Source organism: Myotis yumanensis, unplaced genomic scaffold (genome assembly GCF_028538775.1).
Source record: "Myotis yumanensis isolate MYYU_CA2020_CCGP unplaced genomic scaffold, mMyoYum1.0.hap1 SCAF_3, whole genome shotgun sequence".
In the NCBI taxonomy this organism is placed as follows: Eukaryota; Metazoa; Chordata; class Mammalia; order Chiroptera; family Vespertilionidae; genus Myotis; species Myotis yumanensis.
This window is the reverse complement of record NW_027223754.1, coordinates 152,194,538-152,222,459: the sequence shown is the minus strand read 5'-3', so window position 1 is coordinate 152,222,459 and position 27,922 is coordinate 152,194,538. Positions and strand designations below refer to the sequence as shown.

The 27,922-nt window shown below is 43.2% G+C and overlaps 1 protein-coding gene across 1 annotated transcript in view; it reads left to right on the top strand.

Annotated features, from left to right (window-relative positions):
• The first annotated feature begins 14,975 nt into the window (after positions 1–14,975).
• Positions 14,976–27,922, top strand: part of TBC1D30 (TBC1 domain family member 30) — an 86,059-nt gene continuing 73,112 nt past the window's right edge. Inside the window, exons 1-2 of the mRNA XM_070409797.1 lie at positions 14,976–15,426; positions 21,042–21,206. Coding sequence (XP_070265898.1) covers positions 14,976–15,426; positions 21,042–21,206 — 616 coding nt within the window. The remainder of the gene's footprint in view (positions 15,427–21,041; positions 21,207–27,922) is intronic.

Sequence of the window (27,922 nt, the reverse complement as noted above, 5' to 3'; positions counted from 1 at the left end):
AAGGTAAAAATAATTGTGAAAGTACTTCAAAATGTCATATATACAACTACAGGTGTTAGGCAAAAGAAGTATTGTGCCAGTTTTCTGTTAGGTCGGAGAGAAGTCCAGGAGCCATGCATGCACAAGGCAGATGGTGACGCAGATACTAGACCAGGGGTCCTCAAACTACGGGCTCGCGGGCCACATGCAAATACAAATATTGTATTTGTTCCCGTTTTGTTTTTTTACTTCAAAATAAGATATGTGCAGTGTGCATAGGAATTTGTTCATAGTTTTTTTTAAACTATAGTCCGGCCCTCCAACGGTCTGAGGGACAGTGAACTGGCCCCCTGTTTAAAAAGTTTGAGGACCCCTGTACTAGACCCTCCCTGGAATTCCTAACAGGTCAGCGCACCAGACAGATGGTGACACAGATACTGGCCCCTTCCTGGAACCTGTGTCAGACCTGCCCTCGGCGGGAACTCCCACAGCTCATGTCCCCCCCACCCACCCCTACCCCCCCACTGAACAGCTATATTAAAACAGTGCCTCCGCTCCCTGTTGGTGCGACTTCACTGGCCCCGCCTTTGGAACCCGTGGATCTCGCGCTGGGATGCAGATTAAAGCTTCTCCTTTCCTCCTTTCTGACTTGCTTGGCTCTCTGACTTTGTCTCCTGCGCCGCGGACCTTACATTCTCTACTGGTGGCACCTTCTGAATCGGCACCAAAAAGAGGACCCCATGTAGAACAAAGTTGAGTTGAGGGCACGGAGATTAAGTTTAGGGTGGCTGAGGCAGCTGGAAGTTGGGCGGCAAAGTTAGAAAGAGGAGGAAGCTTTGTAGATGAAAAGCTCCATAAATCTGCACAGATATCCTTTTGAGACTTCGTTGAACACTAAGGTGTGTTTTATTGGATAAAGGCACCAGAAGGTAAGACCATGAATAACTAAGGAGATGTAATAATTCTTAAAGGAGGTGGAGATGTTTGAGAACCAGCCAGAAGGGAAAGTCTTCCTTAATCACAAGGGACATTCAGTTGAGAACCCAGAAAGGTTATACCTTAGTAGTCGAGCTAAACTATCACAAATGAAAAGTACTGTACACCTATGATAACAAAAGTTCAATACAAGTCTCAAAAATATCAAGCTGACCTGCAAGAAACATAACTTGCCTGTCAAAACAACGTCTCCACTCTTTAAGGGAAGACGAGAAAATCTAAATACTAAACAACATAAAATTGACAATAGAAGTTCCTGCATCCAATAGAAAAATACGCAGGCCGCCACACAGGAAAATACGACCAGTAACCAGGAGAAAAATCAGTAATAAATGACAGAGATGAGGGAATTAAATCAAGGTGATAAAACACCTACTATAACTATGTGTCATAATATAGTTTAAACCATCGGTCACCAACCTATGGTCCGTGAGGTCCAAAAGGTTGGCGACCATTGGCTTAAGCAGATCTAGACTGCCTGGGCATCCTGCAGAACATCCTATCCATCCATCACATTGATGACATCTGCTGATTGGGCAGGATGAACAAGAGGCATGCTGGAATCTTATGATACATGTGCTCCGGAGCTTGGGAGATAGACCTTATGAAAATTCAGGGACTTGGCACTTCAGTAAAGGATTTTAGGGGCCCAGGGATGTGCCAGGACATGGCCTCCAGAGTAAAAACAAACTGGTACATGTTGCATCTCTTATTACAGAGAAGAAGCAGTGTTTGGTAGACTTCTTTTGTCTTTTGTATGTAACCCATCCTACCTAGGAATTCCGCCCCAGCCCATAATAGACTAGTTCCCCCTTTACTGCAGTTTTACTTTCTGCCGTTCCAGTTACCCACTGTCAACCATGGTCAGGAAATATTAAATGGAGAATTCCAGAAATAGACAATTCGTAAGTTTTAAATTGTGCGCCATTCTGAGTAGCTCGATGAAATCTTGCACCAGTTCCTCTCTCCCCCACACGAGTGGGCATCCCTTTGTCCAGCACACCCACCAGTTCGTCACTTGGTAGCCGTCTAGGTCCGTGGTCGGCAAACTGCGGCTCACGAGCCACATGTGGCTCTTTGGCCCCTTGAGTGTGGCTCTCCCTAAGCCTTAGGAGCGCCCTAATTAAGTTAATAACAATGTACCTACCTATATAGTTTAAGTTTAAAAAATTTGGCTCTCAAAAGAAATTTCAATCGTTGTACTGTTGATATTTGGCTCTGTTGACTAATGAGTTTGCCGACCACTGACCTAGACCAGTGGTCTAGGAAGCGCCACACTGAAGGGGCCAAAGAGCCGCATGTGGCTCGCGAGCCAAAGTTTGCCGACCACGGGTCTAGGTGATCAGGTTTAGGTTTCGCAGTGCTTGTGTTCAAGTAACCCTTATTTTACTTAATAATGACTCTAAAGCACAAGAGTAGTGATGCTGGCAATTTGGACATGCCAAAGAGAAACCGTAAAGTGCCTCCTTTAAGTGAAAAGATATGTATCTATAAGAAAAAAACATAGTATATATAGGGCTCAGTATTATCCTCAGTGTCAGACATCCACTGGGGGTCTTGGAACATGTCTCCCACCCCCTTATAAGGGGGGACTATTGTACAGAGTGTCAGCTTTGAGTGGTGCCTGGAGGTGAAAAGTGCTCAGTAGCAGGCAGGGCTGGCTACATAATCTGCAGGGCCCTTTGTGAAGATCTTTGTATGACATATTTATACTCAGCAGAAATCACTCACCATGGAAGTGGCACTAAACAACGAATTAGACAAAATAGCTTAGTCAGTTGTTAGCCAGCCTTTGTCAGTGGCTACCTAAGTGCTGGCATAAAGGCACCTCACTTCCTCTCAAAAAATGTCACTGAGTACAGGTGAGAGGTCAGAATTTTGGTTCCCAGCTGGTATACATTCAGTAATCACAACTTAAATTTTTTTTTTCATTTATTGATTTTATAGAGAGAGAGAGAGAGAGAGGAAGGGAAAAAGAAACATTGATTTGTTTTTCCACTTATTTATGCACTCATTGGTTGCTTGTATGTTCCCTAACCAGAGTTCAAACCCGCAACCTTGGTGTATCAGGACGATGCTCTAACCAGTTCAGCCACCAGGCCAGGGTCAAGCAATCACAACATTTTATTATTGCAAAGGAAAGGCTGTTCTGTTATTTTGAAATCTAGTGTGATATTTAAATATGAATTAAGCATCAGTCAGATTAGGTCTCCAAAGTTCCTCTAAGCACTCAAATGTTATGACTTAAATATCATTCAACATTAATAGTTCTTACTTATTGACCATCTATTATGTATTACTATGCATTTCCTAAGGTCTGTCTAAAGCTTGATAGCTTTTACAAATACTAAAATCCTGTTTTTCCTTCTTGTTCCAACTTTTTGAATGGAAAAAATAGGAGTCTTGTTCATGTATAGCTATTAAACTAAAAATAGGTTTCATTGTATTCCAAGCATGTACAAAATTGTAATCAGCAGACTTAAAGAGCAAAAGTGAGTTTCCATGTGGAGAAGCTGAAACACAGCAATGACCTTTTGCATTTCTCATGTGACTCCGGAATGAGTAATCCCTGAAGGATTAAAGTAAAAGGTTAACTGCCAGATTTTACAAATCAGCCATTCCAAGAATAATCAAAGCTTTCATTATAGCAATTTAGTCTTTGTGAGTGTCTGCACATGCTGAAAAAAAATTATCAAATTACCAAAAATGTTGAATCTTGTTAAGGTAGTTTCAAATAATAGGTGTCAGAAGGTTATTGACAAGACCCTGATACAGGCTTGGAAATCATTTAAATGTTCACCCTCATTTAGCTTGTACACTAGATTTATATAGATTGCACTTGATAGACTATATTAAATTGTACTTGACTTTGAGATAGTTGCTTCTTAGCTCCTTGTAAATATAATGCAATGTCGGACCTTATATTTGGTATAAAATAAGTAGTATAATTATTTAAATATTAAAACTAAAGTTTCAAACAAATTGAAACACTAATTATTGTCAGTAGCATAACTAACCATAGTAAATTTAATTTTAGCTATTTTCTTTAGTCATGATCAGTTCAAAATCATAATTGTTAGACCAATAGTTCTCTCTCTCTTTGTTTAAAATATAATTTTATTGATTTCAGAGAGGAAGGGAGAAGAAGAGAGAGATAGAAACATCAATGATGAGAGAGAATCATTGACTGGCTGCATCCTGCACTCCCTCTACTGGGGATTGAGCTCACAACCCAGGCATGTGCCCTGACCAGGAATCAAACCATGACTTCCTGGTTCATAGGTTGATGCTCAACCGTTGAGCAACTCTGGGTGGGCCAATGGTTCTCTCTTAGATCCTTCCAGGCACCACGCAGTAGTAATGTAATGTACAAAAATGGGCTTCTCTTTGCTACCTCCAGGATTCTATTTAATGGAACTCACTTTTCTTAAGAAGGTTGGTTGGTCTTATCTCTAGTTTTCATTTAATTAATTCAGTTAATTAATTCAACAAATATTTATTGAGTACCTATAATGTGATAGGGACTGTTCTAGGTGGTGGGCAAACATCAGTGAACAAAACAGACAAAAATTCCTGCCTTCAGGAGTATACTTTACTAGTGTGAAAGTCCATCTAGTTGTGGTAAGTCCTCCTAGACTTGAACCACCTGCTTGGTTGAAGTTCAGTTTCTGTTTGGGTGTCCTCTGTTGCTGGCTTTTTATCTATGGCACTTAAAACACCTGTCTGGTGAAAAATTACTCTTGAAAAATGAGAAGTTCACTTTCTAAGGGAATAGCTTAGAAAGAGCCACCTGCTAGAATTCCAGCTATATGTATATACCAAAATTATGAGCCCCTATCTTGCAAATTTCTGTTTTGCTGGACCATAATTATCCAGGACTATCTACAGTTAAACTGGCCAACTTGGGGCTCTTTTTAAATCTGCACAGTCAATTAGAAAAAAAACTACAAAACTAAGCAATGACCCAAACTCAGCCCCCAATGAAAGCACCTAAGCTACCAGCTGAAGCAATTGGAGATGTAAAAGATAACATTATGGAAGCATAGCATTTAGCTGTTTGACAAAATAGAAAGAAATGGTTAGAACAAGGCTGTAAATTTGACTCTCAAAGAAACTTATGGGTAGGTCCAAATGAACGACCACTCCTCCCTAATTGCATACAACATCACAGATTACAATATGTACATGACTTAACTCACTGCAATGCTGAGAAAATGATTTTGTGAGGAAAACAATACTATTGGAAGCCATTTCCATAGATAGCTTTCTAGGCAGACCAAATATACCAAATCTTCCCAAAGGGCAGCCCTGGAGAGCCCATTCATACCTCTAGGGGGCATTTTCCCTTGCCTTTAGGACCCTTTGAGGCCTGGCAAATGCACTGTATTCAGTTGCCCCCTTCTCAAGGATACAAATACATGTTAGTAATGATTTATATATTTTCTCTTTGCGTGGAAACATTCTCATGCTGCAAAGCCACAGCCTCAGCAGTAAATGAATTACTCCTAGAAATTATCTTCCCCACTTAGGGAATCCCCTCAGAGCTCCACAGTGACCAGGGAACTCATTTCACAGGACAAATTATTCAATCTGTCTGTAAGATCTGGCCGACTTCACATATCTGTTGTGCTTATCATCCCAAGTTCTCTGATCTTGTAGAACAGACTAAAGAGTAATCAAAACTTAATTGGCAAAACTCATAGGGTCCTTTAATCTGCCTCGGTCTAAGGCTCTCCCCTTGGTATTGCTCAACCTAGGATCTGCTCCCTTTGGCAAGCATAGTTTGTCTCCTTTTGAAATTATTACTTGGAGACCTATGAGATTAGATCAAGGAATGTATGAGTCTGCACTGCTGAAGAAGACCTGTTGTTTATTGTAAAGAATGTATAAGGGCCCTTACGACTCACACTGCTAGAGCAATCTTTCCATGGCTTGCTCCCGGGAGGCAAAGATCTACAATCCACAATCTCCAACCTGGAAATTGTATCGACAGTGGGGCCTTGACTTACGAGTTTAATTCGTTCCATGACGGAGCTTGTAACTCAAATTACTCGTATGTCAAATCTTAAAGTGAACGAGTGAGACACGTGATGCTGGGCTGATGTTGTGGCGGCGTTCACTGTGACGTTTGCTGCGCCAACTAGCGGTGGGGTATCTGAAGCTGGCTCGTAACCCGAATTTTAGCTCGCAACTCAAAGCAAAAATCGGCTGAGAGAGATGGCTCGTATCTCGAAAAACTCGTTAGTTGGGACACTCGTAAGTCAAGGCCCCACTATATTGGAAATACCATCTCTATAAAGATGACTTTCAGCCCCGATGGAAAGGGCCATATGAGATATTATTAACTAACCCATGTGCTGCTAAACTTAGAGGTATTGACTCACAGATTCATGTTTCTCATTTAAAAAATACCCATACCTGAGTGGTCATCTCAGCCTACTGAAGATCTTAAGCTGAAAATCTCTGAACAACCCAAGACGACCACTAGAATTTTCATTCTGGATGGGAGCAGATGGTACCTAATGCAAGGGCTCTCCCAAGACCTCGGACCAGGCCAGTCAATCATACATGATTCCACACAGCAACCCTTGCGCTTGTTCTTCCCTTTGAGCACCTTTGTTTCATTTACTGATCATATTGCTACCACAACTGTGTTTTTTTCCCTGAACAAAACTCTTTTTGTTTGGTAATCCTCACCTGAGGATATTTTTTTTCATTGATTTTTAGAGAGTGAAAGAGAGGGAGGGAATAGGGAGAGAAATATCAGTGTAAGAGAGACACATCAATTGGTTGCCTCCCACACTCACTCCCACCAGTGCTGCGTATGGAACCTGCAACCCAGTTATGTGCCTTTGACCAGGAATCCAAACTGAGACCTTTCAGTCCAAGGGTCGACGCTCTAACTATTGAGCTACACTGGCCAGGGTTTGCCGGAACAAAACTCTTAAGAAAACATTCTTCCTTTTCCTAGCTCGTTAGTCTGATTTCATTGTGAACACACTCAGATTCTTATGTCTGCTTACTACAATGACTACCCTATTCGCCATTCAACACCCTTTTGCTCCCACTATCCAGTGATTACCCAACAGTACTAATTTAACTGACTGTTGGATATGCAACTGAGCTAACCATACTCATGATGAACCAGAATTAGTGGCTTGGTCCTTGAACCTTGAAAGCTTACAAAACCTAATTGGACATAACTCCAGATTTAAAGTTCTTCTTTATTCTCAAACCTCAGAAAATATTGATGGAACAAATGACCTTCCTGTGTCCAAATCCATTCATAAGCTCCCCCAACCCAGAAAGAAATACCCATAAATACAGTCTGGACTCTTACCAATAACTTGCCTATCTGTTTTGAAAATATAAACAGTTCAGGCATACTTTCAGGTTTTGTCCCTTTAAAAATGTATGACTACACTCTTGTATGATGCAAACGACCATGAGTTCACAACTCAGTGGGCCTTAAGTGACTACAATATTACTTCTTATGTTACCTCTCTAATGTTGGGAAATTCAAGGAATAATGCCACTCAGTCCTGCAAATGTCCTGCTCCCATATATTACTAGGGGTCTAGATAAAAAATCTGGTATTTGATGTAAAATGGATAAAAATCTATCTCTTAGGGAATTCCAGCCTGCAAACTTGAAACAAACTCTTTTAATCCTAACCCAAATATATAGAAACCTCAGGTGCTCTTTTAATCATTCTCACGATAAGTTGAATGACTTCTGTGTTGACAACTATTGTGATCATCCAGCATATGAAGGCTACGAAGTCCCTCCTTCATAAGTAGGACATACTACTTCCCTCAAAGTCTGTGTTGAACGACCTAATTACACAATTTCACTTGAAGGTACTGGCTGTTTCTTCTTGTGTGGGATGCAAATATATCACCTTGTCAACCTCATGGTGAGGCAGATATGGTATTGTGATATCAGCACCCAATACTGTCACCAGAAAGATTCTCCCTTCCTCTGCCATTTCCACAATCTATAAACTTTGACCAAAACAGATCAAATGGAATTGGTATTTTGGGCATGGTCTTTTCGGTCCTCTTTCCACCTGATACCCCATAATAAATGAAGCTTTGGGTAGGCCTTCACTAGAGCTTCCTTTCAGGCATGGAGTATCTGAATTAGAAGACTATCAGAAATCTTACTATTTTTGTAGCACAAACATTGAATGTTACTACAACTTGAAGGACAAGTAATAATTGACAGTCTGGCTGGAAGTGTACTTCACAACTGTAGGGCTCTAGATGGGATAGGTGTCCAGCAAGGCGATACTTATGCCCTTTAGGAAGAATGTTTTCTATGTTAACAAATTAGATAAAGTGGTACAATAGTTTGAGGTTCTAAAACAAAATGTTAAGGTCCTTGAACAGACAGAACAGTACCCTATAAGTTAAGAATGGATAGACTTATTTAGCTGGCTGCCTAGAGGAATAGGGTTTCAGTCTACATTACAGGACTTAATCATATTGGTTTTTATGATTATACTGTTCACTGCCTTAATTAGGTGTCTGACCAGGTGCATCAAACAACACCTAACAGCCACTACCACAATAATGGTAGCCCAATGCCTAGAGGTGTTAAAATGAATAAATTCGACTGAGACCACCTCTACAAAGGAGCTTTTGATTATAGGAATGTGACATAGCCCTACTTCTGACAAACCTCCTTGTTGCTCAGAGGTGGCCATAAACTCTCTTACTGGACACTCAGGAGACTACTCTCTCTTCTACATGGAAAATGACATATCAGGAATGAATATTCCTGGAGACGAGGGATCGATGTTGTTCTTCCAATGACATACCAATGATACTTCCCAATGGTTGATCATCAATGCTTTCTCAGGAAAGATCTCAATCCAAAGAGGTAAACATGAAAGAAAAACAGCAAAATGGAGTTGATGTTGTCAAGAGAGCACTGTAAAATAGAGCTGGGCAGTCTCTGGGAAGCTGAGCTAACTCACTTCCTTCCATGTGCAACTGAACTTTTGAACTGGGCTAAACCAAAGGGCTACATCCTGATACGGTTTCTGGAACTGGTTCTGCATCACGAAACTCTCTATTAAATAATAAAATTTCCCCCTAGAAATGGTCATAAGCAATCAATCATGGATAGCATAGTGTAAATTGGCTTGCCAGCCCCAATCACAGCTCCTTCAAAGCAATTTATGTAATCCTTTTGAAAGCCTCCCCTTTTCAGTCTTTATAAACTCTACCTCTTTCTTTCCCCCTCAGAACACATTGGGTTCCTACTTAAATCTGTGACTTCTAGATTTGCAATTCCTAAGGCCTCCAAATAAATCTTTTGTTTGCCTTTCAGTTCTTGGTAAAATTGATTGACACTGGCAGAAAAAGATAACAAAATAAATCAGTAGGTGATATGGTATATTGGGAAGTGGTAAGTATAATGGGAGGAAAAAAGAGAACAAAGAGGAGGAAGAAGGGAATTCTGAGAGGGAGGAGAGGGAGCTGTGATTTCACACAGAGTGGTTAGGAAAATCCAGTGAGAAGGCATTTAAGCAGAGATCTAACTCAAGTGAGAGAAGAGTCATATGGCTATTTGGGGGGAAATCATTCCAACAAGTGCAAAGACCTTAACTTTGCTTCCTTATTAGTTTTTTGTTTGTTTGTTTGTTTTTTTATAGTAAAGGTGGAGATTTATTGAAGAACAAGTACAGACTCCCACGTGGGGAGAGAAAGAATCCCACAGAACTGACTCCCATGTAGGGAGGGGGAAGAGTCCCCTCCTTATGAGTTCTTACTTTGCCCATTTCCTCTCCTCAGGTAATTTGGTAATGATGGGGAATGGTAAATAACTTTGAAGTTCTGATTAATTGAAAAATGTTGACCTGCTGTTTTTTTCCTGGCCTTTGTTACCATCTCCTTTAGCTCATGATGAGTTTCTTTACCCATAGGTCCTGAGAGAGAAACCCTGGATGAGAACAGTGTTGAAGACTAGCAATTATCACATCTCTAACTGGGTTGAGATAGAGAGAAAGGGCTGGGAAATCAACTAAGAAAAGAAATCCAATTTCAGTGTTTCCCTTGATAAAAGTCCTTCTTTTTACAAAGTTCGGCATATGAAGGAAGGCTCTCAGGACTCTATTCAATGCCAGAGACAATAGAAAAAAAGAAAAAAAAACACTCAAAAAACAAAACAAAATCTCTCTATATAAAAGGCTAATATGCTATGTCCGACCCTCCAGGTAATGACGTCACATAGCAATGCCCGGCTTCTTCTCTCTAGCAACAACTAGCCTCCTTGCAGTTTCTTTAGCCCAGGAACACTACTTGCTTTATAGCCAGGTGGAAACACTTTACACTGTAATCAATTGTCTGTGAAGTGTTTTCCCGTGCCTCATCTCATTTGATCCTCACAGAAGTCATGGAGTAGGTAGATAGGAGACTCGGTAGAATCCTATTTTCTCTTCATTAGCCAGAAAAACAAAGATTTAGAAAGCTTAGAAACTTGACCCGACTGAAAAGAAGAAATTGTGGACCTTGACAATGACTTCAGGTTTTCTCACTGCATAGAAGAGCGGTTCTCAACCTATGGGTCATGACCCTTTGAGGGTCGAATGACCCTATCATAGGGGTCACCTAAGACCATTGGAAAACACATATAATTACATATTGTTTTTGTGATTAATCACTATGCTTTAATTATGTTCAATTTGTAACAATGAAAATACATCCTGCATATCAGATATTTACATTATGATTCATAACAGTAGCAAAATTACAGTTATGAAGTAGCAACGAAAATAATTTTATGGTTGAGGGTCACTACAACATGAGGAACTGTTTTAAAGGGTCGGGGCATTAGGAAGGTTGAGAACCACTGGTATAGAATATAGTCAAACACTGCTGCAGTTAAATATTTTACCCTTTGTTCTCCCTGCATGATCGACAATAATAATCTGCTTTGTATTGATATTTACTACTGTGTTGCTGACAATTACCTGAGAGAGAAGTTGGGGTGTTTCACTGGGCTGGGAAAAGTTTAGCTAAATCAGAAAGCAGGTGTAATTAAGCAAGTTTATTCTATATCTATAAAAGGCTAAGTTGACTCCCGCATGCTCAATACATAAAAACTCTCACTGGCGCCAATTGCACACATGCATTTCCTTCTGTCATTGTCGATCGTGAATTTAGTCGACATTTCTATTATAGAGAAAGGGCGAATAGTGATAATAAAATATTTCTTCTAATTAATTTCCTTTCAATGTGCATGAATTCGTGCACCAGGCCACTAGTTATAAATAAATAATCCCATTCTATTTCATACATTTTAAAATTAAATAGATAACATAGTAGTTGATACAATTTAACATAAAGTAATATTTCTAGTATAATTTTTAAAAATATATTTTAAAAGATTTCAGTGAGGAAGGGAGATGGAGAGAGGTAGAAACATCAATGATGAGAGAGAACCATTGATTGGCTGCCTTCTGCATGCCCTGCACTGGGGATTGAGCCTGCAACTTAGGCATATGCCCTGTGACCTTGATCCCTCATAGGTGGTTTATAGGTGGATGCTCAACCACTGAGCCATGACAGCCAGGTTCTAGTATAATTTTAAATTATGGATACCTAAGGGAAAAGTTATAAAATTTCTACTTTCCTTCTATTAACTCCAATTTCAAAAAGGGTCCTATTGTTCTCACTCTATGTTTACATGTATTGTGGTGGTAGTGCCAAGGGACCTGTAGGACAAAGCTCTACTATGAAAGTGCCTTGAAAAGTAAAAAGTGTGTTGATCAAACATCAAGCATTACCACTATTCACTAGGTGCACTGTTGCTTCTTTTAGAAACATGGCAACAATTTAATAGCATTAGGAGATGGACATATATTCATCCATAAAGAAATATGTGTTCATCCATAATGAAAGCCAGACTTTGGCTTTAAGAAAAGTTCACTTTATTCTTTGTGAATGGGCAGTTATTTAGACGCTCCATGCCTCAGTTCACTCATCTGAAAAGTGAGGATAAAATAGTACTTACCTTTGTAGCTATGCATAATGTTTATTTTGATGATGATTATTTCACAATATATACAAATATTGAATTTCTAGAGACTCCGTGCACGAAATTGTGCACTGGTAGGGTCCTTAGTGGCTGCTGGCTGGGTACTCCCTCCCTTCCCCCAGTTGCCTGCTGCTGCCACCAGCTGGGGCCTCCCTCCCTTCCCCCAGCCAGCCCTGCCCCCTGGTCGAACTCCCAGACAAACTCCTGGTGGAGAGGACAATTTGCATACTATGCTTTTATTCTACAGGAGGAGGAGGATTGTTATACACTTGAAACTAATATAATGTTATGTGGTCAGTTGTACTCAAATAGTACTTACCTGCTTTATGGTATTAAAGTGAGATAGTGCCTGGGACTCCATTTAAAAACAAAACAAAACAGTGCCTGGCACAAATAAAGCACTCAAAGAAGCTGAAAATTATTAACTAGAGGCCCAGTCCATGGATTCGTGCACTGGTGGGGTCCCTCAGCCTGGCCTGCGGGGATCGGGCCGAAACTGGCTCTCCAACATCCCCCGAGGGGGCCCAGATTGCAAGAGGGCACAGGCCAGGTTGAGGGACTCTACTGGTGCATCTGTGCACCAGGCCTCTAGTATGCATATAAGACCATTGGTTAATTTCTTCCCATCCGCCCCCTTCCCTCTGAGATTCATCATTCTGTTCCATGTTTCCATGCCTGTGGTTTCCCCTCCTGCATTGAGAGTCTGCCCCCAGGTGGTCAGTGTGCGTCATAGTTACTGGATGGTCGGCCAGTCGCTTAGGCTTTTATATACTACTAGAGGCCCGGTGCACAACAATTTGTGCACTTGGGGAAGGGGGGGGGGTCCCTCAGGCCGGCCTGTGCCCTCTCGTAGTCTGGGACCCCACAGGGGAAGTCCGGCTTGTTTTGTTCCGCCTCCCTCAGCCCGGGCCCAGGTTGATCATTCCCGCCTCCCTCAGCCGCCCGGCCCAGGTTGTTCGTTCCCGCCTCCCTCAGCCGCCCGGCTGGCTTGTTTTGCTCCCACCTCCGCCACCCAGCTTGTTTTCGGCCGCCTGGCTTGCTCCCAGCAGATATATGCAAATTAATCACCATCTTGGCTGACAGTTAATTTGCATATACTCACTGATTAGCCAATGAAAAGGGTAGGGGTCGTATGCTAATTACCATGTTTCTCTTTTATTAGTGTAGATACTAGAGGCCCGGTGCACAAAAATTTGTGCACTTGGGGGGGGGGGGGTCCCTCAGCCTGGCCTGTGCCCTATCACAGTCTGGGACCTCTTGGGGGATGACCACCTGCTGGCTTAGGCCTGCTCCCTAGGGAATTGGGCCTAAGCTGGCAGTCAGACATCACTCTGGCAGCCCGGGAGCCCTTGGGGGATGTCCACTTGCCAGCAGGGAGCAGGCCTAAGCTGCAGTCAGACATCCTTAGCGCTGCTGAGGAGGTGGGAGAGGCTCCTACCACCACCACTGTACTGGCAGCCATCAGCCTGGCTTGTGGCTGAGCAGAGCTCCCCCATGTGGGAGTGCACTGACCACCAGGTGGCAGCTCCTGCATTGAGCGTCTGCCCAATGGTGGTCAGTGTGTGTCATAGTGACCAGTCATTCCCAGTCGTTCTGCTGTTAGGGTCAGTTTGCATATTACCCTTTTATTATATAGGATAGAGACCTGGTGCACGGGTGGGGGCCAGCTGGTTTGCCCTGAAGGGTGTCCTGGGTCAGGGTGGGGGTCCCGCTTGGGTGCCTGGCCAGCCTGGGTGAGGGGCTGATGGCTGTTTGCAGGCTGGTCACACCCCCTTCAGGGTGGGGGTCCCCACTGGGGTGCCTGGCCAGTCTGGGTGAGGGGCTGAGGGCCGTTTTCAGGCTGGCCAATCTCCCCAGCGATGGAAGCTCCCAGCCTCTTCTTTTTTTCTTTTTTTTTTATTCTGGGATTTAATTGAAACTTCTATAATTGAAACTTTGTTGTCTTCAGTGGAGCTCAGAGCCGACTGGGAAGCTTGGCTTCCTCCATCACTGGAGAAACTAAGCCTCCTGCTTGCTTCAGCTCCATGGCTGCTGGCCACCATCTTGGTTGGGTTAATTTGCATATAGTTGCTCTGATTGGCTGGTGGATGTGGCTTAAGGCGTAGCAAAAGTACAGTCAATTTGCATGTTTGTCTTTTATTAGATTAGATAGATTTGTGAAAATATCTACAGTGGAAGGGTACCTCAGCGTTCTATTGAGGCCTACCATAAACATACATCTCTCAGGATATCATGTAAACGTTTGTTTACTGTCAAAATCAGCGACATCAATTTATTATTAGTGTGGTTATCTCTTGGGCATTAAATCCTCATTCTGTTAGGTCTGGTGCCAGGGAATTAGTTGTCCTTAACCCAGTACTTTATCGCTGGAGGAAGGAGTTCACAGCGCTATTAAATCTGAAGTATATGTCAGCGCTTCAGGAAGGTTATCAGAATCTAGCTAAGAACACCTTGAAAGGCACCCAAGTCTGGCGGGAAGGTGAGAAGGGCTGGGCACTGTGCCCCGGGATGTGGAGAAGGGAGCTCCCCGCCTCTGCCTACTGGTTGGCGTTGAGAACGCTGCCGGCATTATTTCCAATTGGATGTAGGAGTTGCTCCCCGTTGGAGTTAAGTCACGTGCTTGAAGGTGAAGGTGGCAGCGCCAGAGCGCCCTGCCCCCGCGGGCCGGAGCCGGGCCTCACCTGCTGCAGGTGTCCCCAGGTAGCCCAACGGCGTGGCCGCCGGCTCTCCTCCCGCTCCGAGCCCAGGGCCGGCGACTCGGATGCCAGCCCGGAGAGGGGAGGGAAGCAGTGGGGGGAGGTTAGCCGCCTTGGGGATCCGGAGCTCGCCGGCTTGGCGCCCGGCCGAGGGCACCCCGCGGGCGAGAGGCCGCGCCTCCTCCCGGAACTGGCAGGCGGCCGGCGGGGAGCGGCGGGAGCGGCGGGAGCCGGGCGCCGCGCACCACGCCGCGGGCTATGGAGGTCCTTCCCACGGGCGGGGGCCCGACCCGGCGCCCGGAGCCTGAGGCCAGGCCGGAGGACGTCGTGGAGGAAGCGGTTCCTGCCGGGCCCCCGGCTCCACCCCTGCGGGGCGCGCCCGCCGCGGGGCTGCCGCCGGACCCCCAGGATCCCTGGGAGGGCGAGGAGGACGCGGAGCCCGGCGAGCGGCGGGGCGGGCGGACCAGCCGCACGGCGTCCCTGGTGAGCGGGCTGCTCACCGAGCTGTACAGCTGCACCGAGGAGGAGGAGGCGGCCGGCGGGGGCCGCGGGCCCGGGGGCCTCCAGCGGCGCCGGGACAGCCTCGACAGCTCCACCGAGGCCTCGGGCTCCGACGTGGTCCTGGGCGGGCGCGGCGACTCCCGGGAGCTGCAGGAGCTGCGGGAGCGGCCGAGCCAGCAGCACCAGCGCCTGTACCTGCGGCAGAAAGGTGAGGGGACGGGGGGCTGCCGGAGGGGGTTCCTGCCGAGGGGCGGGCCTGCCGGAGGGGGAGCGGCCGCAGCCCCCAGCCCTGCGCGCCCGCCTGTGCGCACCCGGACTGAGCCGTCTAGCGCACAGATGTTAAGTTCGGGGTGTCTCCATTGATGGGTCGCTGGCGTCCACAGTGTCACGGAACACGACTAGACGTATTTCTTATCGCCTCCCCGACCCGCATCCCCTTCGAGCCGTGGAGTGGAGCCTCCGTTGTTGGCGTGGCAGCAGCGGTCTCCACCCCGCCCCATGTGTTTGTGGAGGCTCCAAGGGGAGGGGCAGTCCAGGGTCTAATGTCGCCAGAACAGCTGTTAGGACAGGTTTGGAGTTTCTGATAAGTACACGTGAAGTGACTTAGGGCGCTGGGGGCAGTGAGGCATCTGGGGGCTTTTTTAATTTTTTAATTTTTTATTTTAAATTAGCGGTTCTCAACCTGTAGGTCGCGACCCCTTTGGGGGTCGAATGACCCTTTCAGAGGGGTCGCCTAAGACCATCGGAAAACACATATTGTTTTTGTGATTAATCACTATGCTTTAACAGTAGCAAAATTACAGTTATGAAGTAGCAACGAAAATAATTTTATGGTTGGGGGTCACCACAACATGAGGAACTGTATTAAAGGGTCGCGGCATTAGGAAGGTTGAGAACCACTGGTTTAAATAATGCGCCTCCCTGGCCACACTACTGGGATAGTGTTTAACTAGCGAGGCAGAATAATTCCATAATTCGGTTTCTAAGCAGAACGTGTGAATTCCATTTCTGCCGGAACGTCTGGTTTCAAGAAGCTCACTAGGTGGACTTTTCATTAGTGGAGGGCCCTAGGGTGTTGGCATTAGCACTTGGAGAATGTTGACATTATCAGTTGGAGAGGCCATCTGAAAATGGCCTTGGTTTTCAGGGGGAGAGGAGAATTTGTTGTTTCTTTTGTTATCAGACTCTGATGCTATGTCCTAATTGAGATCCCCCCTCAACCGCTAATAAGTAGTTTGCCCTTCAGGCACTAACACAATTATTACAGTTGTCTTTTTTTAAATAGGTATGTCATGACTTCAATTTACAAAATGAAGTGAGGTGTGGAAAACATGCTAAACCACAACAGTTCTTGAATTCATGTCCTTGTGCTAAACTACCAGGAGAGAGGGGAAAGAGAGGATGCCTACGATAATAACATCCTGTCTCCTCTAATTGAAAAATCAGACTAGCTGTTGCTAGAAAACAAAAGAAAAGAAAAAAAAAAAAACTAACCAGAAAAGGAATAAATCTGTCTGCTTTCTCAAATCTATGTAAACAGCTTTCAGCTTCCTCTTTTGGCTTCCCAGTGAAGATTTTTTCCCAGCTGATTGTTACAAACGACTTCCACCTTCCTCCCCCTGCCTGGGACTTGGCTGGAGTTGTGCCATTACATTTGATACAATTATTTGGCTGTTCACCCAGCGAGTGTCTGTTTATGCCTAGAGTTCCGCAGGGCAATCGTTCTTTTAGAATCCAACAAAATCAATTTTGAAGAATTATGATTTGGCTTTTCATTACCGAGCAGATTTGGAGGATTAGTAATTTCCTTTTGGAGGAGGAAATATGGCAAGCTAATTTTTAAAGAAGTAACAGTACAGCTTTGCAAGTGGATTTCAAACAAGTGACCACTGTAGTAATCATTCTTTTTTCTTAAAATTTAAATTCTTTATTGTTTAAAGTATTACATAAGTCTCCTTTTTCCCTCATTGACCACTCCCTGGCCGCCCCCACCCCCCAGCACATGCCCTCACCCCTCAACCCCCTGTCTGTGTCCATTGGTTATGCTCATATGCATGCATGCAAGTCCTTTGGTTGATTTCTTACCCCCTCACCCCCTGCCTTCCCTCATAGGCTGGACAGTCTGTTCAATGCTTCTATGACTCTGGTTCTATTTTTGTTCATCAGTTTATGTTGTTCATTATATTCCACAAATGAGTGAGATCATGTGATATTTATCTTTCTCTGACTGGTTTATTTCACTTAGCACGGTGGTTCTCAACCTGTGGGTCGCGACCCCTTTGAGGGTCAAATGACCCTTTCACAGGGGTCGCCTAAGACCATCGAAAAACACATATTGAATATATAATTGCATATTGTTTTTGTGATTAATTACTATGCTTTAATTATGTTCAATTTGTAACAATGAAAATACATCCTGCATATCAGATATTTACATTACGATTCATAACAGTAGCAAAATTACAGTTATGAAGTAGCAACGAAAATAATTTTATGGTTGGGGGTCACCACAACATGAGGAACTGTATTAAAGGGTCGAGGTATTAGGAAGGTTGAGAACCACTGACTTAGCATAATGCTCTCCAGTTCCATCCATGCTGTTGCAAATGTTAAGAGTTCTTCTCTTTTACAGCAGCGTAGTATTCCATTGTGTAGATGTACCACAGTTTTCTATAGTAATCATTCTTAAGATATATAAGAGTCGCTTTGCCCAGGTCTCAGGCTTAGTGCATGGTTAGTTGCTTGTTAATCTTTTCTTGCAGTCACCCCTGTTAGGATGAACAAGATATCATATTCTAGCCCTGACCGGTTTGGCTCAGTGGATAGAGCGTTGGCCTGAGGACTCAAGGGTCTCAGGTTCAATTCCGGTCAAGGGCATGTACCTTGGTTGCGGGCACATACCCAGTAGGGAGTGTGCAGGAGGCAGCTGGTCGATGTTTCTCTCTCATCGATGTTTCTAACTCTCTATCCCTCTCCCTTCCTCTCTGTAAAAAATCAATAAAATATATATTAAAAAAAGATACCATATTCTAATAGCCATGCCCCTTCCACCTTTATCAATAAACATCATTAGAGTACTAAGAAAAAAATAATCAGGTGATGGAAACAGCTATCTGCTTAATTTTACAGCTTATTAGGTTACCTGGTTTGTTTTTTTTTCAGGGTAAAAAAAAAAAATCAACATAGTACCTAGTAGGAGTCTCATATAATGCAGATAAACTGTGTATTAACTCTCCCTTTTTTTCTGTTAGAGATTTTGCTGTAGCATCGATGTAGCACCTATTTTTACATATTTTGCATGTGTGGGTCCTTTATTTTTTGAGGCACCAAAATGGTTTCTCAGGAAATCTACACTCTTCTCAGTGTTTTCATTAAGGGATGAACTTTGGAGTCAAATGCTTAAGCTGATATCCTGCTACTGTTCCTTACTAACAGTGGGACCTCAGGCAAGCTATTTAACCTCTCTGTCTCATTTCTCTCACTTATAAGTAGGGATAATAATAATACCTACTTCACAGGACTGTACTGAGAATTATATAAGTTAATGTGTATAGCGTGCTCAATAAGTGTTAGATATAATAATAATATTTATTATATACATTGGGATTCCTTAGAAAGAAAATTGTCCATTGTTTGTCACTTGATGATCTCATTTTTCCTATTTATTTAAAACTGTGGTAGGAGCTGTAGCTGATGCCGTGGGGCATACAAAGTTGTAAAGAAGACTTTATTCCTGTCTTTGGGATGCTTGTATACCAGCAAATCATGCTGTAGGTTTCCAAACTGAACTCAGAAGATTTTCCCATATTGGACAACACCTATAATTCAGAGACCCACAGAGCTGTAGGTACCTTAAGAGTCGCTGAAAAATGACTGTTTTGTGGGAAGAAAGTATAATTTAAATGCAAGATGATAGTCCTACCCCCTAGAACAGTGGTTCTCAACCTTCTGGCCCTTTAAATACAGTTCCTTATGTTGTGACCCCCAGCCATAAAATTTTCTTTTCTACTTCATAACTGTAATGTTGCTACTGTTATGAATCGTAAGGTAAATATCTGATATGCAGGATGGTCTTAGGCGACCCCTGTGAAAGGGTCCTTCGACCCCAAAGGGGTCGCGACCCACAGGTTGAGAACCGCTGCCCTAGAAGGAAAAATTTTAAACATTCAAAGAAAGGCTACCTGCTCTCTCTGAAGGAATCTAAGAATGAAGAGCCTCTGATCTCCTCTGGTAGCTGGTTCTCATAGTTGACCATTCTTAGAAGCTTCATTTAACCTAAGTGAGCTCTGATTTCCCATGACATGCCACCGTGTTTGAACTCAGGGTGAGAGAAATAACTGGTCTGTGTTCTCTTCTTCATAGACATTCCTTCTTCTTATTTTAGTGCTATTTACGTTAATGTTTATAGAGAGTATTCACATTTGTTTCTCAGAATAATCTAGTTTTCTAAGCATAATTTGAGTCTTTGAGCACGACCTTGCCTAAGATCACACAGATAGTTGGTTGGTCCAAAGGAAGTTCTTGTTCACTCAAGGTCAATTAGCATTTTCCAAATGACGTGGTCAGCTATGACAGAGGTTAAAGCAACGCCCTGCACTTCTCTTATACTGACTCAAAAAGTTCACTTCCTCTGACCTCCGAAGTACTTTTCTTACTTTTGTTCTCTTCTGATCCTGCCTAGTTTCTCCAAATCATTTTCAACTTGAGTAGATCCAACCCCCACACAGGACCTCTGCTGAGGGCCTAGCCAGTGCCAAGCTGAGCAGAAGGCTTTCCTGCCTGGCTGTTCACACTGTAATGACTGACGGTAATGTCAGGAGTGGCAAACAACACTCCCAAATTGTAATGGTCACTCACATAAAGACTGTTGACATCTCTGATTCCCAAGTCTTTTTTTCACTTGCAGAAAACTGCTGTTGAGAATATTAGCTTTATGAATATAGAATTATTTTTAATTTATTCATTTAAAGGAAATTTACTTTCTGCACATTTGAAAAATTACTGAGTTTCGAAGATGAGATATTGTACCTAATATTCAAGCTATTGGAAAACTGTATATTTAAAACGAAAACAGTATTTTCACATATATCTGCATTAGAAAATGTGGTAGTAGTATTTACTTTTGACTGATTATTTACAAACAAAGGTGAATACTTTAAAAAATACTTATCAGGCCCTAACTGGTTTGGCTCAGTGGGATAGAGCAGACTGAAGGGTCATGGGTTCAATTCTGGGCAAGGGCAGGCGCCTCAGTTGCAGGCTTGATCCCAGGTCGTGGTTGGGGCCCGTGCGGGGGGTAAACAATCAATGTCTCTCTCTCACATTGATGTTTCTCTCTCTCTGTCTCTCCCCAAACTCCCTCCCTCCCACTCTCTTTAAAAATCAATGGAAAAATATCCTTCAGTGAGGACTAACAACAACAACAAAATATTTATCAAGTCTATCTTTGATGCAACAGACTCGAAAAGATTATTTTCTTGCAGCTTGGTCTCTAAGTACATTGATGATACCAAATATAGCCAGTTTTCAAGCTATGAAAGGCAAATTTGCAACCAGAGCTAAATATGGTAAAAGTTAAGAGTCTTGCTTATATATTACAGGTGGATAAAATTTATTTTACGGTATTTGTCTCATTGACAGGGCAAGAAATGGATGAGTGACTTATTTGATCAGAATATCTTAACTGAATACTGAGTGAGAACCCAGAATTACCTGCATGGATGTTCTAGATTCTAGATAATTATCTTACGATTAGTATCATGTCGGCATTTTCATTCCTCTCAGGGTGTTTATTGTTCTATTTTAAATCTTCTTTTCTAATAGACACTAATGAACTGAAGACGATTCTCCGAGAGCTTAAGTACAGAATTGGCATTCAGTCGGCGAAGTTACTGCGGCAGCTGAAGCAGAAAGATCGGCTTCTGCATAAAGTCCAGAAGAACTGCGATATTGTGACGGCGTGCTTGCAGGCCGTGTCACAGAAGAGAAGTAAGTGCTGGAGTGGGGTTAGCCCTTTTGCCACATGCGACTGGAATGGTAGTGAGCTGAGTCAATAGTCGTTGTGTTTTTGAATCTGTTGAAAAGTTTTAAATGGAAATTTATCCCCTCGGAACTAAGAACTACCAACAACTCGTACAGCTTCCTGGTTTTTTTCAGTTAAAATGTATTTTGCATGTCTGAGGTTACAAACTTAGTTTTTTTTTTCAAACTTAGTTTTCTTATTCTCTATTTGCAGCAGCACTTCACTGTGACATTGGTTATTTTTACATGATGCTACACAATGACAAAAATCTTTATTCTAAAAACAGTACCCAATAGATACAACCTAAAAGGCATATCTTTGTTTTCGTATTCTCTTTGTGCTTAATAAGTGAATTAAAAACTGATTTAAAAGGAAACTCCTGTAACAGGACCTTACAACTTGCTCTGAGTCCTGAAAAGGACAAAATATTTTAACAAACCCATCTAGTAGGTAAGCTGGTTATAACTAAGAGATGCATGGTTTGTTAATTGAGTTAAAAAATGTTAAATTGCTAATGCATGTCAAATACCAGATAAAAGCTTGTGAATTAATTTTGTAATTCTCCATGCAGTCATTTTATGTTTTATTCTGCTAACATTTCCCTATTTTTGTTTTGTATTCTTTATTAACATGCAGCATGGCAGAACAGTATGTTCAGGTATGGTAAATATAGGCACCAACAAAGTGTTTTGCTAAAACACCTGTGGCAACTTTATAGGTGCATGTGAAAGTTGCCTCTTCCTGTTCCTTTACTCTGTCACATTTTACATGTAAAGTGACACTTCCTAGAGTCACTTTAATTTTAATTCCAAACTAAGATGTGTTTCTTTCCATAAAACAATTTTCAGGGCGTGGTTAGTTTTAGATTACATTAATGGTTACATTCTATTCTTATGTTTATTATTAAAAGACAGTTCTAAGTTTTCTTCCTCCTTTTTTATTATATCACTGTTTGTTATCCCTAAATTATTCTTCTTGCTGTTTACTAAAGAAGGTTTCAACCTAATGTGTATTAATACAATGCTGCTTGATTATCGTAATGACATAATGGTCCATATGAGAAACAGGAATGTAGTTGAGTAGACTTTTTTTTAAAGGTATATATATTTTAATTGATTTCAGAGAGAGGAAGGGCGAGGGAGAGAGAGAGATAGATACATCAATGATGAGAGAGAATCATCGGCTTGGCTGCCTCCTGCACAACCCCTACTGGGGGTGGAGCCCACAACCCAGGCATGTGCCCTGCCTGGGAATTGAAGCGTGACCTCCTGGTTCGTGGGTCAGTGCTCAACCACTGAGCCACATGGGCTGGGTGTTGAGTAGACTGTTTTTGAATAGAGTTTTCTCCAAAGCCAGGCACTTGTCTGAAATAGCTAGCGAAGGAGGACGGTATAGATATATAGATGTGTTTATATCTATGTCTATCTATAAAACATTGGCATGCATTATCGGTATCTGCTATTTTTCCATGGATTCTGATTGATTCACAAATAACAGTAAATATGTTATTATTTTCCTCTTTTATTTTAAGATGAAAGTTTTGATTCTGATATTTCTCTTTTCACAATTGTGTTTTCACCTACCCCTTATTGTTGCTTGTATCAGAAGTTAAAAGCACTAAGTGGTAAGTGCTCTTTGTGGTAAGCAGAGTGTGGATGTGTGGGAAAGCATCGGGGAGATGGAGCCAGTGTCAGGAGACCGAGAGGAATGTCAGGCTGGCACAGGACCGTGGGCTGATGATTACCAGGGACTGAGTCATTTAGGATTTGAAGCTACTTGCCTGATGAAAGGACCAGCATTTATGTCTTGTAGAAAAATGTGTCCATAAGCATCAGTTTAACTTGTAAATTGGGGAATGCACTCTTCTCATGTACTTTAGGGTTTGTCTCTTTAATTCTAGACATGGTTTTGCATTTCAGACAATATAGGGTTAATGGCTCTTTTCCTTGGGAGTTCAAGTCTCACCTTGGTAATAAGACTCTGTTAAATCGAACAGAATAGTTTTTGTTGACTTAAGGAATAACGGTGCATCAAAATGATCATTTTCATCATATGATACTGTTTTATGATGTAGATAGACGGTGTTAGAAATTTGATTAGGCGGTTCTTTTAAGTCCCTTTTAGATCTCCAGAGGTTAGATGTTTTGTGAGTAAATGTCTGCTTCTAGTAGTTGCACTTTTTGCCTCTTTCCTCAAGGTCCAATAATAACAATTAGAGTTCTGAAGAATTGAGATTTAACTGTCACACTGAGCTTTCATTTTAGTAGTGATTGGCAATGATGCATTCAAATACCGCATACATGTTGACTCATTTACATTTAACATGCAAAAATCCAGATGACCTTTTTCTCCCCACATGGATTCAGTGCTTATAGTTCTTTCCATGAGTGACTTTCCTCCTTCCATAACTTGCTGAGGAATAAAACTATTTTAATGTTTATTAAAATGGGTTATTTCCTGTTGATAAATTAAAGGGGTATAGTAATTTTGAAATAAGAATCATAAGTAAGTGTGGATTATGAACCAAAATGACTAGGTCATTTTTATTTCTAACACAGATGATATAACTATGTAGACTTTATAGTTTCCTACACTAAGCCTTATGGTAGAAAACATTTATTTTAAAACAGGTGGGAATAAGAAAAGCAGGATCAAAACTTGCCTCATAGAAGAGCAGAATGTTTATCCATTCATCTAAGGATAATCATGGTATAACCAGTTTAATATTAATAATAAAATCAATGCCCTAGCTGGTTTGGCTCAGTAAATAGAGCGTCGGCCTGTGGACTGAAAGGTCCTCGGTTCTGTTCCGGTCAGGGGCACATGCCCGAGTTGCGGGCTCAGCCCCCAGTAGGGAGCATGCAGGATGCAGCCAATCAATGATTCTCTCTCACCATTGATATTTCTATCTCTCTCTCCCTCTCTCTTCCTCTCTGAAATCAATAAAAATATTTAAAAAAATAAAGTTAATAAGAATGGCAGCAGCTGTAACCATTCATTATATACCTGCTTTCTGCCAAAATGTTGGTTTTGTCTCTCATAGCAATTCAAATAAAGTATGTATCTTTAGGCACATTGTGTTAGGAAACTGAGAATCAGAAAGTTTAATTTGCTAAAGTCTCATAGATAAGTGGTTGAGATGGAATTTGAAGATAGCTATCTCAAAAGTCCACTCTTTCTACCATAAATTGTGACAAGAGGGTTCTATTTCTTAGCCATTAATTGATACATCTGTAATATTATTAGAATACTAGAGGCCTGGTGCACGGATTCATGCACCAGTAGGGTCCCTCGGCCTGGCCTGTGGGATCGGGCTGAAACTGGCTCTCTGACATCCCCGGAGGGGTCTCGGATTGTGAGAGGGCACAGGCCAGGCCGAGGGACCCCACCAGTGCATGTTCGAGGCCGGGGAGGGATGTGGGAGGTTGGCCAACCAGGGAGGGATCTCGGGAGGGCTCCAGGGCATGTCTGGTCCCGTCTCACTCAGTCCGGATCAGCCGGACCCCAGCAGCAAGCTAACCTACCAGTTAGTGTCTGCCCCCTGGTGGTCAGTGCATGCCATAGCAAGTGGTTGAGCGGCCTTAGCATATCATTAGCATATTATGCTTTGATTGGTTGAACGGATGACCAGACAACTGGACACTTAGCATATTAGGCTTGTATTATTTAGGACTAGAGGCCCAAGCATGAAATTCATGCAAGAGTAGGCCTTCCTTCCCCCGGCTGCCAGCACTGGCTTCCTTCTGGCACCTGAGACCCGGGCTTCCCTCCAGCCGCCGGCACATGGGACCCAGGCTTCCCTCGCAGCCCAGGCTTTGTCTGGAAGGACGTCCAGTCTAATTAGCATATTACACTTTTATTATTATAGATGGCTGGAACAATAAGAAATTTGTAACATGCATAGGACATAATACAATTTTCAGGTTTATGTATTCTGAATATGAGTCTTTGTCAGATATATGTGCTGCAAATACCTTTTCCATTGATTTTTTTTTTTTTAGAGAGAGTGGTAGAGAGAGGTAAAGACAGAGAGAAATATCAATGTGAGAGAAACACATCGATTGGTAGCCTCCTGCATCCCCTGACCAGGGCCCAGGCTGGGGATGAGCCTGCAACCAAGGTACATGCCCTTGACCAGAATTGAACCTGGGACCCTTTGGTCTGCAGGCCGATGCTCTATCCATTGGCCAAACTGGCTAGGACTCTGCTGTTGCTTTCTCAAATTTCTTAATAATTTTTGAACAAGGGGTCCACAAATTATGTAACCAGTTTTGCCTTTATGGCTGGTACTTTTTCTATCCTGTTTAAGAAATCTTTCAATAGCAAACTCATGAAGAATTTCTCCCACATTATTTCCTAGAAGCTTTATTATTTTGTTTTCATATCTAGATCTAGATCCACCTGGAATTGATTCATTATGCTGTGTAACATGAAATAGGAGTCCTATTTCATTTTGTCCACATGGATATCTAATTGACTCAGCCCTGTTTATTGAAGAGACCATCCTTTTATCATTGCTCTGGGGAGCCATCTACACTAATAAAAGACAAAGATGCTAATTGACCATAACTTCGCTATGCCCAACCCACGCCCACCAGCCAATCAGAGCGACTATATGCAAATTAACCCAACCAAGATGGTGGCCGGCAGCCACGGAGCTGGAGCAAGCAGGAGGCTTGGTTGCCCTGGCAATGGGCAAACATATACGCCTGACCAGGATCAAACTCCAGACTTCCCGCCTGCTCTGGCTGGCTGTGGCCTCCGCAAAAGGCAACAAAGTTTCAATTATAGAAGCTAAATAAATCCCAGATACCTGCTTCCAGCCAGCCTCCACTGGGATCTTGGGTGGCTGAGGGCTGTGGCCAGCCTGCAAACAGCCATCAGCCCCTCACCCAGGCTGGCCAGGCACCCCAGCGGGGACCCCTACCCTGAAGGGGCTGTGGCCAGCCCCTCGCCCAAGCCACACCCACCGGCCAATCAGATCGACTATATGCAAATTAACCCAACCAAGATGGCGGCCGGAAGCCACCGAGCTGGAGCAAGCAGGAGGCTTGGTTGCCCTGGCGATGGAGGAAGCCAAGCTTCCCCCTGCCCTGGCTGGCTGTGGCCAGCCTGCAAACAGCCATCAGCCCCTCACCCAGGCTGGCCAGGCACCCAAGCGGGACCCCCACCCTGATCTGGGACACCCTTCAGGGCAAACCAGCCGGCCCCACCCATGCACCAGGCCTCTATCCTATATAATAAAAGGGTAATATGCAAATTGACCCTAACAGCAGAGCGAATGGGAATTACTGGTCACTATGACACACACTGACCACCAGGGGGCAGACGCTCAATGCAGGAGATGCCCCTGGTGGTCAGTGTGCTCCCACAGGGGGAGCTCTGCTCAGCCACAAGCCAGGTTGACGGCTGCCAGCATAGTGGTGGTGGCGGGAGCCTCTCCCACCTCCTCAGCAGCGCTAAGGATGTCCGACTGCAGCTTAGGCCTGCTCCCTGCTGGCAAGTGGACATCCCACGAGGGCTCCTGGGCTGCCAGAGGGATTTCTGACTGCCAGCTTAGGCCCAATCCCCAGGGGGAAAGGGCCTAAGCCAGCAGGTGGTCATTCCCCGAGGGGTCCCTGACTGCAAGAGGGCACAGGCTGGGCTGAGGGACCCTCCCGAGTGCACAAATTTTTGTGCACTGGGCCTCTAGTCTATATATATAAAAGCCTAAGCAACCGTTATGACCTGTTGACTGAACATCTGGTCAACCGGTCGCTGTCACGCACACTGACCACCAGGGGGCAGACGCTCAATGCAGGAGCTGCCCCCTGGTGGTCAGTGTGCTCCCACAGCCAAACTCACGCGGTCCCTCCCCCCGGCCAGCCAGCCCCAACCGGCCCCAATCATCAGCCAGGCTGAGAGACCCCACCTGTGCACGAATTCATGCATCGGGCTTCTACTTGTATAAAATCAGGTGTCCAGTGCATCTGAGTCTCTTTTTGCGCTCTTATTCTGTCTTGCCTTATTTGTTTATCCTGGGCCAATACAACACTGTCTTGCTTACTGCACTTTCTGTTAACTCCTATTATCTGATAGTATAGGGTCTTACCTCTTGTTCTTCAAGATTCTTTTGGTTATGATTGGCTCATTGGAGGGTGAATTGACATCTTTACAATGTGGAGTCTTCCAATTTATAAATATGGTGTTTTAAAATTTATTTGAATGTTTTACAGTTTTCTATGTAGAGGTCTTTCGTATAGGTTTTACTAGATTTATTCTTAAGTAGCTCAGATTTCTTGATGCTCTTTTAAATTGGTATCTTTTTAAAAATTAATGTTCTTTTTGTTTCTAGTACATTTAAATATGGTTGTTTTTACACATTGACCTTATATCTAGTAATCCTACTTTTTCTCTTTTTTTATTCTAATTATCCGTAAATTAGTTTGTTTCTAAGTATATAATCTTTAGCATCTGTGAGTACTGTTAGTTTTATGGATTTACAGATTAATTTTAATTGACTTCAGAGAGGAAGGAAAGGAGAAAGAACAAGCGAGAGATAGAGATAGTGATGAGAGAGAGAGAGAGAGAGAGAGAGAGAGAGAGAGAGAAACATATACGCCTGACCAGGATCAAACTCCAAACCTAGGTATGTGCTCTGACCAGGAACCAACCCTTGACTTTCCGGTGCACGGGATGGCGC